Source organism: Dermacentor albipictus, chromosome 2 (assembly GCF_038994185.2).
Source record: "Dermacentor albipictus isolate Rhodes 1998 colony chromosome 2, USDA_Dalb.pri_finalv2, whole genome shotgun sequence".
Classification (NCBI taxonomy): Eukaryota; Metazoa; Arthropoda; class Arachnida; order Ixodida; family Ixodidae; genus Dermacentor; species Dermacentor albipictus.
The window spans coordinates 194220017-194236083 of record NC_091822.1 but is presented as its reverse complement, the minus strand read 5'-3'; the positions used below and the strand labels follow the sequence as shown (position 1 = coordinate 194236083).

At 45.6% G+C, this 16067-nt stretch overlaps 1 protein-coding gene across 4 annotated transcripts in view; it reads right to left on the bottom strand.

The window, feature by feature from the left end:
- Positions 1 to 16067, bottom strand: part of LOC135898526 (transducin-like enhancer protein 4) — a 53261-nt gene that overhangs the window by 15658 nt on the left and 21536 nt on the right. For 3 of the 4 annotated variants that reach the window (XR_010563358.1, XM_065427501.1, XM_065427500.1), the window contains 5 exons: positions 15029 to 15121; positions 11888 to 11941; positions 10199 to 10442; positions 4304 to 4443; positions 2363 to 2427 (listed from right to left, as the gene is read on the bottom strand). Coding sequence is in view for 3 of the 4 variants with exons in the window: in XM_065427501.1 (XP_065283573.1) it covers positions 2363 to 2427; positions 4304 to 4443; positions 10199 to 10442; positions 11888 to 11941; positions 15029 to 15121 (596 nt within the window). In the remaining variant the exon portion in view is untranslated. The remainder of the gene's footprint in view (positions 1 to 2362; positions 2428 to 4303; positions 4444 to 10198; positions 10443 to 11887; positions 11942 to 15028; positions 15122 to 16067) is intronic. The other variant, XM_065427502.1, reaches the window with a different exon arrangement.

Below are 16067 nucleotides of genomic sequence, written 5' to 3'. Positions count from 1 at the left end.
ATAAGGACAGGTGAGTGAACACTCGCAATGTGCTTGGACTGGTGCGCACATCAAACCCACTGGTAGATGACAAGGCAGGTATAGTTTTACGAAGATTGTGAGTCAGACTAGTTGGTGATATTCATTTTTGTGATATCTTGAAGAGCAAACAGGCACTTTTTTGTACGAGGGAACAGAATATGGATTGGACAGCGCTTCTATCTCTTCTGCCAGAAGCACTGTCCTGTCTTTCTGTTCACCCAGTATTTTTTGTCCATGTACTCTTGCGTATGAAGTTTTTGCAAAAATATAAAGTTTTGTTTGTTTAATACAACACAACTGGAAATTGTAGCAAACTAATATTTGAGTACATGTACAGCAGTACCATATTTTCTCACGTAATGAACGCACTCGCATAATGAACAAACCCCTAACTTTAGTCCCCCAAATTTAGATTTTTTTTCTTCAGCATAATAAACGCACACCCAGCTTTATTCCCCTACAGTCCCGTGAACTGCTGCACTGTAGATCTTCCACTTAATTCGATCCAGCTGATGTCATGGCAACGGGAGCAGCAGCCGATCAGTGCCTCCTCACTGTAGAGCTCTTCTTTCTTTTTATTATATACTGACCCCCTTCGGTCACTCACCCCCGCCTCCTGCCGCACACCGGTTTTTTGTTTGCTTTCCTTTTTACCCGTGCATGGCATGTACTTGTTTTTTGGAATATACGTGCGTCATAGCATGATTCACAGACGGTGCAAGTGTAGAGACATCGCGACACACAAGCACACAGCGAGCGATGATCATGAAACTGCCCATGCAAGCCAACAGTCGTTCCCTGCAAATAGGAAACATTGGGGACCTGGCGGTGCCAGCACGGCGGCGTGAGCATGTGGAGACGGCCAATCAAAACAATGCTAGACAGTGGTGCAGGTTCTAGCCAGTTTTTTTTTTTTTTTTTTTTGGGGGGGGGGGGGGGCATTTCCATTCCATGACAGCTTTGTCAGTTGCTCATTTTGCCTGTATCGCATTTTGCTGTGGGCAATGAGATGAAATGACAGTTACTTGGCCGGTTTCAAGTTACAGGCTGTGGTGTATGCAGTTGAGCATGGGAATCGTGCTGCCGGTAGGTACTTCGGAATGGTCGGAAGTCCACGTGCGTTACTGGTGGAAGCAGCATGACAAGCTGCGCGCTATGAATCAGAAGCGGCTTTTCTTTAGGAAACCGAAGACCGGGAAGTTTCTTGGTGTGGAAGAAGAGGTCCTAGAATATGTCCGGGACTTGCGAAAGGAAGGCTGTGTCGTTTAGCACGAGATGATCAGGACGCACACATAAGCCACAGCCTGGAAGCACGGCATCATGACCACCGCTTTCAAAGCGAGTAATGAGTGGACAACACGCCTTATGCGGCACAACAAAGTGTGCACAAAAGTGCAGCATATCTAATACGCTTGACGGTACCAAAGATAGTGCACTGTTTGAAGGTGACAGTGACAAGAAACACAGTGAAGAGTCTAGCAGCGACGACGACGTTGAATGAGCTCTGCACATTTATATTCAATAAATGCTCTTTGCATTTTGTGAACGCTGTCCTCGCTTTGTTTGTTCTGCCTACATTCGAGGTAATATATATATATATATTTTTGTTGGCTTCGGACTTTAGGGAGTCGGCTTGAATCGGCGTCGGCCTAGATTCGAGTAAATACGGTATTGTAAATGTGTGTTTATTGCAAAAGGTAAGCTATCTAAATATATACATATATATATATATATTTTTCATCGAATTTACCCTGCATAATAAACGCCCTCCCCCCCCCCCCCCCAACTCTGCTTCAGTTTTTTGTGAAAAAAGAAAGTGCATTCAATACATGAGTAATTATGGTATCCATCCTTGTTTACAATATGTCTTGCCACACTAAATGGTTTTCGTAAAACAAAGTGGACTCACTCTTACGCTGTTGTAGTAGCAACCTTTTATTCCGTCCTGTTATAGAGCAGGAACTCTTTGCTGGAGGTTGTTGCCCATTGCTATTCATCTCTGTCCATTGATAGACTATTGGCTACTTCCATCTTCTTTAAGCTTGTTGCACCCTATCGCCAACATAGTGGTAGTGAAGAGTAACTGGCTAAAAAACAAAAAGTGCCAGGTTTGGAACTTGCAGTGTATATGACAGACTGCAACCATGCCCACTGACGAGATCTTTAGTTCAAAAGAGATTCCACTAACCGTTGCCAAGGGAAATGACCACTCTGCTGGCCTTCTATTTACTAAGTATATTACCAATAAACCTTTATCAGTACATGCAACACCGTGTTTGTGAAAAAAGTCTAATCTTTTTCTGAACGTGTGTTCGCTACAAATGAAAATTATGAGACTCACGGTTTTCCTCCTGGTATAGAGCCAAATCCAGGGCCTCGCATTGATGGATGTGGTTCATAGCCAACCTGCATTTCAGCATAAAATGAAGTCAGGTTACAAATATCAGTGAAATAATGGTGACACTGAAGCAGACAACTCATCCTGAATGTTACATTCTGGGGGACAATAAAGGTGTTGGCGCCATCTTTCTAGTCAAGCAGAAATACACACTGCACTTTGGCACCAATGCTTCAATAATCACGCAGCCACAAATGAGAAACCTCCTACATAGCTTGTCAATGACAAATGTAAATGGAGAGAAGCAAATGCAGAGAAAAAGCATTTGGTGCGAATATTTTCTGCAAGTTTATTGTATGAACATTTTGCCTTCACCAACTTACTGTTTAGTTCTCTTCAGCATTTCTTTAAATGAAGATATGTTGAGGCAAGGAACATGCCAAGGCAAGATGTGGGAAACAAGCTGGTGACGAGCTTGGGAACATCACAGCTTTGCCATGCCACAGAAAAAGGCAAGAATTTGATTTGTGTAGCAGGAAGGTAAGCTGGACGATGGTATCCTACATTGTGTTCATGTTGAACATTCAGCATGGGTTACAAAGAAAAGGAAACGACAGAAGCACAAGCTAACAACTGAGTTTCTTTGAGAATGTTAAATAATATAGAAAATTAAAATCAAAGAGCATGCGCATGACTAAAAGATTAACTGAAGATGAAAAAGTAGAAGACAGCATAACGACAAAAGAATAATGACAGCATGAAGATGGCTGAGCATCTGAACGTAAACTTTCCGCTCGTTTACTCCACCGTGGCCAGGTACTCTCCTCCGAGCATTCACTCTGAATTCATGCATTTAAGCGAAGCTGTGGTGATATGGCAAAACAAAATGGAGCACCTCAACAAGAGACAGGCAACAGACTTTGGTGACAATGCACTCTGCAACCTTGAGCCCAAGTGAAGGAGAAACAAGACACAGTGCCACTACTGATCACAACATCTTAACCTTCAGGTACTACAGACTTCTCGGGCATCACCTTGTGTGTCCCCCAAGAGCTAGTTAGCGTTTAGGGATAAAAACACCCCTCAACTCTACTGTGCGAGAGAATGTTCCCTTTGCATCAGTGGAGAAATTCTGGCTGCCAACCACGAAAAAGAGTCAAAGAGCCAAAGAAAGCTATTCACAGGTGCCTCACCAGGACTCGTTGCGAATTTCGGTTATACAGTGGAAGTTGTAAGCTGCTGCCTAGGGAGCGTATTACCGAAACAATTTTTCAAATCAGTTCATTATTAGAGGAGGTAAAGGGAATGGAATTGTCCGGTTACCATGCTGCGAGGAGGTGACCGTCACTGCCATCATACACACTCTCCACATTTGCCTCGACTAGTGTCCGCAGGCAGCATTCCTTCCATGCCTTCACCCATATTGGAGCCGAGGGACCGCATTAAAGTCACTTGACGAGCCTATGTCCTTCTTTTTCTCTTCTTCTCTTCCTTCATTGCTGGGCACCGCATCACGAATGGCAGCATTGCACGTTCCACATTGGATGATTAACCAAATCTCACGTGCGATGGTTAGCGACATTCCAAGCAGTGCGTTTTGTGTACGACCTTGACTCCCTAGCTCTAAATGCAGGTGTCTCAAGAGGTATGGTGTATGGCCTTTTGCTTGAAATTTCGACAGTTCTTGCACCATGCAGCACTTTCATACTTTACAGGTGCGATCACCACCGCACGATCTACGCACATCTGTTTGTTTGTAATTCCCAAACCTGGTGAAAGGCCCTTTAAATGTAACGAGCCCCTTTCTTCCTTGTTGTCTTTAAACCGCAGTGAATTTCAACGTGACCCAATACAAGCCAGCAAAGGTTACTCCAATTCTTGACATCTAGAGTGGCTTCGGGCATTGATTGTCAAGATAAGTGCTGGACAGGGAAATGCCCTCACCAGTCCTCTGGAGTAAGAGTTGAGGCCTGGTGCTATGCTGTTGTGCAGAACACCTTGGGGATAGGCTGCTGCACTGAGATCAGCTGGCATGCCATGGGCACCAGGTCCTCCACCGTGCAGAGGGTATGGGTACGGTGGCCCTGTGAAGGAACGCCAAAGGAGCTACGTGTTGAACCAAGGCCCAAAGCAACATGGATGCAAAGCTACCAAAAAAAAAAAAGGCATGTGAAAATATCTGCATTGTGAAAACCAGCATGTGAAATAAGACGAAAGAGATAAGGAGATGCAGATCAGTGCTTGCCCCCATCTACTTGCCTCTTCCGTCCTGCATCATGTGCTGGTCATCATAATCCAGAACCAACTCACCCAAAGCTACAACCTACTTGCATTAGTTACTTTTCCTAGTTAACTGATGTGTCTTATTGTTGCACAGTAATTATAAGCCATGCGTACAAGAATAAGCATGATTTGTACACGCATGTCTCTTTACTACGTGTAAAACTTGACTTGGCCTTGTCACCCAGACATACAAGTAAAAGTACGGACAGCTAGGTGAGTCGATGTGGTAACATAAATATAAAACAGTGCCAGGAATGCAGAAAGCAAAAAGAAACAACAGGGCAGTGTAAAAAACAAAAAAAACAATGCATTATTTTTTTATGTGCCATTTATGATATGTCTGCCAGGCGGCTTTTTTGAAAGGTTTATACTCTACATTTCTTGAATAAACTGCAGTTGAGAGTCATCACACCCTCCCATTGTTTCCTTTTGCTCTCTGCGTCCCTGGCGCTGTTTTATAATTGTGATACAAGTAAAAGGCCTGTGCTGGCCAGACAGTGTTGCTGCTATTTGAATGTCTTATTAAACGTTACCAATGCCAGCCATTTAGCCTTTCACAAAAATGAGTTGAAAATGCCTGCCCTAGCTTGGCACGCTATTCCCTGGCCTCTCCATGGCTGCACCATCATGCAGGAGACAGCATTTACATTTATATGCTCAATCACGCCCCTGTGAAGTGCAAAAGAGTTCACACACAGTCTATACTTGGCAGAGGCAGAAAGCATGTACCTCAAGATAAGTAATGGCCGGTTGCTCCTACACAGGTACAACATGTCCTACTATGAAGTGCTGCCTGCACTATTTAAGTGCTAGGCAGTTCAATTAGCATGGCAAGTTTCAGCACAATTTGTACACCAGTACAAGCAGTGGCCCTATGTTCAATTACAAGTGCCTTGTTCGGCGGAACGTTACTTTTTTGATGGAAAGGTTCCAAAGGGCCCTACACAACAGCTAGGACAGTTTAAAAAAAAAGGACACTATATACTACAGTCACCGGCATTTTTATTTGAACAACTTAAATATTTACTAAAGATTGTGCACTTACTATTCCCATGTTACCACCCAAATTTCTCATCAAGATTGCATTTTTTGGTCAGCATCATCCAACAAAGCAGTTGGCTTCTTTCTTGCCTGCTTTGTAAAATAACAGGCATACAATCAAAGAAAGTGTTTCAGTGAATAGTGCGAACAGAAATACGCAATATTGCTGAAAAATTCAAGTAAGAACAAAGTGGCAGTAAACCAAGTGACGGTAACTAAAGTTGTTAGATAATGGTTATGCAGGCCACTGTATAATAACACAAGGCCATGGCTCTGCAGTCCCTAGATGTGTCCTAGTGGGCTTGTACTGCAGTAAAAGCTCGTTAATTCAAATTTCACGGGGATGCTATAAAAATTCGAATTATACTCAAACCCTTGCAAGTGAAAAAATAAATGACCAACCCTTCCCCTACTGGAAAATGGGGGGTAAGCAAAGCTTGTCCTGGGTGCAACTGACCTTCGTCATGGTTGAGCAACCGACAGGTTAACGGTGCCGGATTGCTTTGGCCTCCTGCTCCCTCAGCTCGGCATCTTCTAATTTCTATCAGATTGCCTAGGCTCGGGCGGCTCCAACGGCTGGATCGGCGTACCGACGGCGACCCCTTTCATGGGCGAGTTCTCGCCACCGCTCAACAAACGCTGCCCATTCCTCTGGGGAACTCACAACGCGTGGCCGTTCCATCCGTTTTTACGAAACTGAACTGAACAAAAATGAAGCCCTGATTGGTTGCACGTGTGGCATGAGCACGTGCCTATGCAGCTGGAATCCTTGCTAATGACTCACGCTCCAGCACCGGCGCAGCTGTCAGCTCATCAAACCGCCCTTTCCCGCAGATGCTCTGCTCTGGGAGCAACTGGGTTTTTGCGTGACCACGACAATGCCACTTGTGAGTCAATACAAGCTTTGCTTGAAAAATCACGCAGTTAAGTCACGTATATAGTTCGACGTCGTGTGTGTGCACATGCTGGTTCAGCCAACAAATCCGGACGGGGCCAACATGGTCCGACATGGCCAACACAGTCCGCCATGCCCGACGTAGAGATGGTTCTTGCTCCATCCTAACATTTGTCGTGCCAAGTGCACCAAGCCACATTGCACGGAGCGGAGAAAAAAATTCGCAGCTTCATTGGAAAGGCGTAGCACTGATTCGTGATAGCAAATTAGTACATAGCTGTACGAAGTAATGACAGCAAACATTCCTTTACGAACTAAATTAACAATGATAGAATGCGTAAGCGTGACTCAATGAGTACGCAAAGAGAAACAGACACACGGAGACAGCGCTGTCTTTGTGTGTCTGCTTCTTTCTACGTCCTTGTTCAGTGACGCTTAGACATTCTATCGTGGATTCAAACTAACTAGCTTGTCAACGTGTTTTAACTCAATTAACCAGCACGGTGTCATGCGCACAGGTAAACATGAACACACATCGCTTATGACAGTAGAAACTGTCTGTGAAAATGTTGGAATTGGAAATCACGATAGCAGCTGCAAGCCAATTGACCTCTGTGCATCTGTCACTTCAACGCGTACAAAACGTCGAAAGCACAGTGCATACGAAGCTACCGGCACTATGTGCATTACACAAACATCGTAGATAGCTTTGAAGATGAGGCCCGTGCGGGTGCGCACTTTAGCCACGTCGCAGACCGCTTTCACAACACGAGCACCGGCAACGTGTTTATACGGCGTGCGCCAAAGGCGTTAGCAATGGCGTCCGGGATTCGCGTGGCCAATGCTGTAGTAAACGGTGCAGCTGTCTCCACTCTGTATGGAGCTGTGGGCGAGGAGAACATCAAGGCACCGTAGCAGCCACTGGAGAATGCCCCTTCTCCCTCGCCTCACCCCGCCCTGCATCGCGCACCACAGGAGAGGGTACGCATCCGGGCCGCGTTCCTCGATCGCGCACGCAAGATTAAACCGCATTTTCCGGTTCACCCTCACACGGAACTTCACAAGCGATGCCGACGGCAGAAATGTGCCTGTAGTGCCCCTATAATTGCTATCGCAATAAAGGTGCCCACGCTGCTTTGACTAGGGTAGCAGACAGCTGCTCAAAGCGGCGCGCAGGTTGGGGATCGTTCTGTGCATGCATCGAAGAGAACAGCCGGCGGCGCGTGCCAAAGTCTGGCAAGGCTGGGACGGCATTTCGGCTGGCGCAGCACAAGCGGCGGAGTGTGACTGGCCGCAAGCGACGCACGCCATAAACATCGAACTGTAAACACGCCTTCGCCGCCACCGCTCGCCGCAGGAACAAGAGCTGCGGTCTAAAATGTACTCGCAAAATGCATCACAACCTGCTGCGACATTGATTTCCGTTATACTTTCGTATCTGCACCAGCCGCATGCTGCTGAGTTCCACTATACGTATCGGTAGCGTCCAAACACGTATCCCAGCGATGCTTTCCTTTGAGTAACAGCCACGAATTTCAAATGCTATGCATTTTGGCACTGCGAGCGCCAATAAACGTCACGGCCGACATCTTTTAGACATTACCTGGTGCCACTTAGCATAGCCTCCAAAAGATGCAACATGAAAAAAGAAGGAAAAAGAAAGAGCCCTTCCACTCTGTGAAGAAGGATGAACAGCGAAGCTATGTATGTGGGCCCCTTAATGGTGAACGCACCTCCGCCGCGGGTCGGCCTGGCATTGAATTGCACTGTCTTCAGAATAAGCGCACTTATGGGAAGTGTTAACGCCTGCTTCACCTAGGCCGTGAGTCGGCCCAGCATGGCACTATCATTGAGATGCAGCGGGTCGGCCCGGCACTGCACTATCTTTGGTATCGGCAGTATCTGCACTATCTTTGGTATTGGTATCGGTATGGGGAGTTTTATGTCTACACACAGACACGATCCTGAAGGAACTAGCCCTTAACAGCTTTGCTGAAAAATTGGTTACATATTTGTGTTTCTTAATTGATTAACTAATTAGTTAATGATGACGACAAACGAGCACGTTCTAGCTGATAGGCGCCAATGAGCCAGCTGTGGGAAGATGAGGATGACGACGCTGGAGCCACTCATGATGATGATAGATTTGTGTTTACACACGGACACGATCCTGGGGAAAGTAGCCCTTAAAGGGCCCCTCACTAGATCTGGCCATATTGAGCTGACAAGTGCAGAGCATACATTGCGTGATAATGATTGTGTTTTGAAAGTATTACATCGCTATGCACCGCAGAAAAATCTGAAAATTTCAAACCGAGCGCCGTTTTCTCTTCTCCTCACAGCTGCCGCGCACCAAGCCGGAGGATGATGTACACATGCTAGTGCACTACGTATACGTGTTTTCACAACGACGTCGCTCATGGTGACATGTGACTTCAAGAATTATTCAAGGCAACATCTGTTATTTGTGTAATATGTTGCTTGAATAGATGAATTAAAGCTTAAGAGAATTATAAAGCACACAAACCGAATGTCTGCATGTTTTTGTTTTACTTCGCACCGTGGCAAGAGAGGTGTACTTCCGTTTTGTCTGCTTGTTCCCATGGTTGTGCAGTCACATGCACAGGTATCGAAACTTTGCCATTTTCTGCCATGTTCCAGTGCGGGATCACGTTCTGTTGTCTGCTTGTGTCTGCCTCAGTATTCCTGTAGCACTGACTTATACCGCTAGCCAGGTGTTCTCGTGCACAGTGTGCGAAATTGTGCACTGCGTGAAACGAGACAATCGCAACCACTTGTGCGCGTCGCCGTCAGCGGAAGTGCGCTGCAAGATGGAAAAAAAAAGAAAGAAAGAAAAAGAAGAACGAAAAAGCGAGTAGAAAAATAAAATTAAGGCAGTGTCTAGGACATATGCGTCGTGCGATCCTCGAGGTCCGGCATGGGAGAATGCTGGGAAGGAATTTCACTTGTGAAGGCTAGACCGGGTCAGTGAAGAAAGTGTCTCGCTTGGCAGTGGAGCTCGCCTCACAAAATCATGGGTTCGCGGCACTGAAATATTTCTGTCTCGGCTATTACTGAGCCGATTTGAAAAATTTTTTTGCAGCAGAACGCTCCCTAGAGGACACGTAAGAATTTGCAGCGAATAAACAAAATTTGCTATGGGGCCTAGTGAGGGGCCCTTTAACAGCCTCGCTGCAAAAGAAAAGAAAGAAACCCATGCAGCGCCGTGTCTTTATCTTGAAGGCCTTGAGAAAGGGAGAGAACCGACCTGCAACAGAGGGATTGGTCATGCCTGGCCAGGCGCAAACATGTCTCTCTCCAGTCAGGACTAATCAAAGGGCCGCAGATGGAAAGAGAAAAGCTGCACGGCAACACCAGCGTCGCCAACGTGCTCCTGTGCACTAGCACTCTCCCCATCCACTATGGCGCGGAGTTCGAAATCGGTGGCGGTGCGGATCTCAGTGTGAACTAGCGGGATGCTTCACATATCGCTTTCAATAAATTGTTGGATGGACCGCAGCGGCTACTTCCGAGTTATATCCAAAATTTTGAATTAACGAGTTGTGAATTAACGAGCTTTTACTGTATTTGAGAACCACTGGTACAGGGGTGATCCGTACCGAGGGCAGCAGCCTTGGCACCTTTGTGGGAGGAAGATGGTGCAGCTCCAGTGGGTGTGGCTGCCTTGGGAGTCGGTGTACCCCCGCCCTTGTCTCCGGCCCCTTCCTTGTGCTTGGAGGAGGATGGCGTGCTCGAGTTTGAGGAGACGCTCGAGTGGGGAGACCCATGGGGCTCCTTCTTGAGGCCCTTGTCAGTGCCATTCTCGCGTGGTGACAGAGCCCCGTTAGGTGCACCCACAGAGTCCTGCCACATCATCCAACATGACATTTATCAGAATATGCCCAAGAACTTAGGCTCATTTTTAATGAAAGCACAGCATGAGAAATCAATGCATCTTACATGTTCCAAAGGGTGCAATGATATTGTGGTATCCAAATTATTTTGAAAGGAGCATTGTCACCACATATTCAACTGGTCATTCTTTTCATTAGATGAAGGTCCGAACACTGCAGTCTCGGGAAGAAATACTAGCAAGCATAAGAATGCCCTAAATAATTTGCTATAACACTTGTTTTTATGAACTACTTACAGTTTCGGTATGCAGCAGATGGATGCATCATGACATCATAACACATTGGCTCGGTTCATTCCTGTGATCATTACAACTACCAAATGAAAGTACAGTCAGAACAAATGTGTGTAGCGTTCTTGTTTACTTTTTCTTATGGACAGCATCAGCATAGTTAGGCTTGTTGACACACAACGTAAGTCAATTTTGCTTTGTGTCATGATGTCAGAATGATGTTGGTGATTCCAAGTACGCCATTTTCATATTTTAACCCAACCTTTAAGTTTTCTAAGCGTGCTAAGCATGCGGTGGAGTTTCCACAAGTTAGACAATATGTGTCAGTACTCGTTCAGGTTCAGTGCAAAATCGCGAATAATGCTTTCTTGCCTGATGGTTTCTTTACATATGCTCATCGACATGTAACGCTATGCTACAAAACCATAAAAAAGTCTTGTGTCATTGAGCATTTTTATACAAGCAGACACACAGTCGCTGTGTGAATATGAACTCTACATGGCTGAAATAGTTATGTACAGGTGGTGTCAAAAGCTGACGAGACATGGTTTCCACAAAAATGATTAATTTCTGCTCTGTTAAAGCATGCCACTTGTACCTGGACATATCATTGCACAGGTCACACAAACTACTACTTCAGACTGCGACTCTGACTTTGAGGCTGTGCCCAGGCTCTGTGAAAATTCAGCTTTATCACAAATATTTGTGCCCTACAAGCTACTGACAATGACTGCACATGGCCTGCTTTGCCATATATGTTTGTGGCAATATCAGGCAAAAAGGTCAATTTTGCTGCAGTGTGCAGAGATGGTGTTACAGCGAGAGATGGTGTCGCCATTCCATTTTGGCACTTTTTTGGTCTGGCGACACCGGAGACAGCTGTGAACTTCCGAGTTAACCTGAACAAGCCAGCTATATGCACCCAAACATGGAGTAATAAACTGCAAGCATAGCAGAATACCACCTCTGTGAAAATTTTTGAGCGCTAATGAGCAAGTGATTTGGCCAAAAGAGTCATGTATACCTGGTGCTCTAATTCATATACGCAACATTCTGTACACAGAATGTGAGTGTGAGGCCATTTCTGTATGTATCAGGACCAGGTTTCAAGACTGACAGTGCTTATCTAAGGAGCACAATGAGGACAGCCATGGAGGAAGCCTACCTCATTGGCGACGTCAACCACCAGCTCTTGGTCACTCTTCTCCCCATCGCTGTCCTGCAAGCAGACCAGCACAGCAATTCATTTCTCAAGTGAAACATGTATCTTGTAGACATTACTCGTGTTTTTTGTGGTACAGTCACCGACCGATAAATCGGACACTGATAATTCAGACGCGCTCGGTAATTCGGACAGCTTTGCGGCACCGCCAATGGCCTCATAGACTTAAGCCTGTTTCACATGCAAGCGATTGAGCGAATGGAGCGAACAGCGGCGTGGCGCGGCGCTGCAAAGCTTTTCGCGAGGTTTCGTTTCACATGCCTTTCCACCGCGCGTCTTCCGCCGCTGTGAATATCAATGTTGCTGGCAAAAAACCCGGGATTTTTCACTAGTTTCGGTAGTTTGAACTACCAACAAAAGCATTGGTCTGTCCCTGCTTCTCAAAAATTTATTTTATAGATACATATCCTGCGTTCTAAATCTCTAAATCGTGCTTACTTTTGATCTTTTGTGTTGTTTTTGAAAAAAAATGCGCATATGCGGTGCACAAACTCGCGAGCGGCTTGGTACTCTGCCATAACGGACGCTAGCGTGTTAACCATGGTGTCAACAGAGATGGATTTATTGCGCCACATGAGGATTGTACAGGGATCTTCTTTTGCTCACCTTAAAAAAGAAAAAAGAAAGAAAAGAAAAAGACAAAGGTGTTGCTCTAACTCCGGATTCCACGGTGCTGGTGGGTGAAACCTATCTGGGAGAATCGGAAGGAGGAACCAGAGTTCCACACCGCGGTGGGTTGTGTTTGGACAGAAATAGTACTTTACCCTGCAATATTTCTGTGCAGGTGCCGCTGCTCATGAACGCCGACACCGAGTGTATTCAGGAGTATTATAAGATGTTGGCAGAAAAGTTTGAGGCGCTCCATGTCCATGAAGCCCTTCGTTGTGCGGGAACCTATACTGTCACGCGCAAGACTTGCAATGACTCTGAGGTACTATGTAGTTCACCGCCTTTCACTGATAAATCGTTTATCTGAAAACGCCAGCTTTACTTCTGTGCTTCCTTCCCGGTACATGGCATCGGGGATGCAAATTCAGGATGTCGCCCTGGTATTCAGAGTGGTAATCTCCACAGCTGATAGTAGCGAGTAAATAAACATTGTCCTATGCGTAGGCTTTCCCGCACTAGTCCTCCACTGGTCACGTGGTGAGGCGTGCCGTCATTGGTTCGGAAGCGGTGCTGCCGCTCTGCCGCCACGATGAAATTCCAACTTGCCCGAACCTCGCCGTGCCCGCCGCTGGTGCCGCCGCTGCCGCTCGAAACATATTTCTGCGGCGCGGCGGCAGGATTCGCGAGCATTTTCACTTGCCCGTGAAACAGGCTTTAATGCATAAAAACGACCAATATTTCGAAAACCCGCCAGCTCTACATTCGATTATCCAGACTCTGTTCGTGGCTGTAGCACATGCCGACTCTGCTGCCATCTCCTCTGGCAACCTCGACGAGACAGACAGGCCTCAGAGATATGAGACACCAAGCATGGCCTTAGAGATTGCATGCTAGATGGCAATAACGGAAGCCTTGCGTTTGTCGCAGCACTGCTCCTCAGAGATTTAACTGCAAATGCCTATCTTGGAGGCTTTGTCTGGATTGTGAAGTTGCGTCCATTCCGACACCACTGGGCATGGCTCACTCTTGCTTGTTGAATTTTTTTTCTGGACAGCGTGCCATCATTCTGTGCTTGTTTGTTTAGTATGTGTTCCCTGCTGGCTCCAAGAAGTCTTACTTAAATGAAGTTATCGACAGTCCACGTCAAATATCTGAATGAGCCCAACTCTGCATCTGGAAAGCCTGAACTGCCACCTACCACAACTATCTCGAATGCATGCATCATTGATGACTTGCTAGGCTGTGGCGTGCCTATTCCCGCCGCAGTTATATATGAAGACTTTGCAGACGTCGACAGTCAACGACATTGTTGTGCCAAACTGAACGATGACGAAACAACTGAGCGAGTTCTTCCACCATCAAACAACGACTCTAGCTCGGATGATGATGATGTGCCGTGTGATCCGGAGCCTTCACATGCGGATCTGACTCAAGCCTTTGTATTCCTTGCATCGGCGTACAGAGTCAACGCAAAACTGGCAGAAATAGAGGTGAACTTGGATTTTTTTTCCCCCTTTATTCGATTACTTCTCTCCACCTTGCGGGTTTCTGCAGAACTACTACGTCACAGGTGAACTTGGTTGCATGTACGTGCAAGCGCATGCAGCAATGATTCAACCACTTCTTTCTTGCACAGGGGCATCAAAACGTAAATAAATTCATCTTTTTTTAATGCATTCGTTTTTTTTTTCTGACGTTCGACAGTTCAGACTTATGTACGTTTCCCATGGAGTCAGAATTATCGGTCATCGACTGTATGATGCTCTACCGAAGACAAACTTTCCAGTTGTCATTAAAATTATACTTGTAATGAAAGCTTACTATGGCATTGCTGTCTTCAAATAGCTTCACAAGACAAAAAAGCAGTACTTCAGCTACGTTAGCAGAATAATTCTGTGGATACTGAATACAGATGATAGCAATATTCAACGAAATGGAAGAAGTTCCAGAAAGTATGTGTCTTCCCAAACTTACTGCTGGGAACTCTGCAGGGGAATTTACTTTTACAAGCACCACTCTAACTATCCCTGATCAAATACCTTGCTTCTCTGGAGAAAAGAGGCATGCAGTGTAGGTGTTTTGAAAATGTTAACCACGGTCTCAAGTGGGCTATGTGTGGCAACTTCTACCTTACAACCACAAACAGTGCTGCTGTGCATGGTTCAATGTTCTACTTTGGTTTATGCTATCTTCATTTAACTTCAGTCAGAGGCGTACATCTGAACCACAGCTTCCACGCACAAAACACACATCATGACTGATCAACAGTAGTTGAACAAACATGGTCACAGGAACGAATGTTTCGAAAAGGGGACTCTGTGTCCTTCAGGCAACAACTGCCCTGAAAAAGACAAATACCCTGGTTGAAACACTGGCTCCAATGACATTGCTTTCAAAGAAAGAAAAACTCAATTCTGTTTTCTTCGGCCATCTGGGCCTGCCACTAGCGCCACATGTCTACGAAAGCGTGCTTACTTTGTCCTCTTTCTTGCGCTTCTTGAGGTCATGGTCGATATCCGGAGAACGGCCACGAAACTTCTCCCTCTCACCAGGTGAAATGGAGTTTCTCTAAGCGTTTAAAAGAATGAACAAAAGGAGCATGTATAATTGAACTCGCTCGCCAACAATTTCAGCATGCGACAGAAATGCATGCAGTTAGATATTCTTGCGCCCTTTTTAACAGCGACCCAATCAGAAATCTGTGGGATAACATTTTTGCACTTTCTCCTGCAGTGTCCTAACAGGTTTGATGCCTTTCCCCTTATGACTACAGATTTATGTCACAGACACAAAACTAAACTAAAAGCAAGCACAACAGCATATAAGCAACTCATGACTAGTGTCTAGCCAATGTGTCTACAACTGAAAATGGCAATAAACACTCTAACATGAATGTTTGGCCAAAGGAAAGAGGCCATTTGGGTAACCGATCATAGCTTGTTCCATATGGGAAAATTGTGAAGAACTGAATAAGTTAGGACAGGGAGTAGGCGCAAAGCATTGCAACTAATTGAAAATATTGCCTAATCAGTCTCATCGTTGGAATAGTGCAAAGCCACCACATGTCAGTATGCTACACGGCTGGGGTTAAACAACCTAAAACTGGAATGAAGCTGCTGCTGTAGTGCTACCTTCTCTCTGAATGCCTTCAAATACCAACACATTAAGACTGACGTAATAGTTCTGCAAAAACCCGCAAGGTGGAGATAACTAATTAATTAATGCAATTGCTACGATTGGGTGGATGTCTCATTTTCCCTTATAATATTAAGACTCTGTTGACAAAATGTGCAGATATTGCCATTTGTAGAGGCCCTAATAATACTGCTTGGCCTCTGCAGTTCAGCCACCCATTTCACTAAAGACAATGCCTTTTCATAACATGGTGAATCAGCCTTTTCAGAACTTTGATGATTTGGCTGCAGCAAGAGTTGCTTGTGTTGTGATCATGCACCATGATTTCAAGTAGTAACAGGTATTCTACTTTGTTTCAGTTCAGCTTGGTGCAACAGAA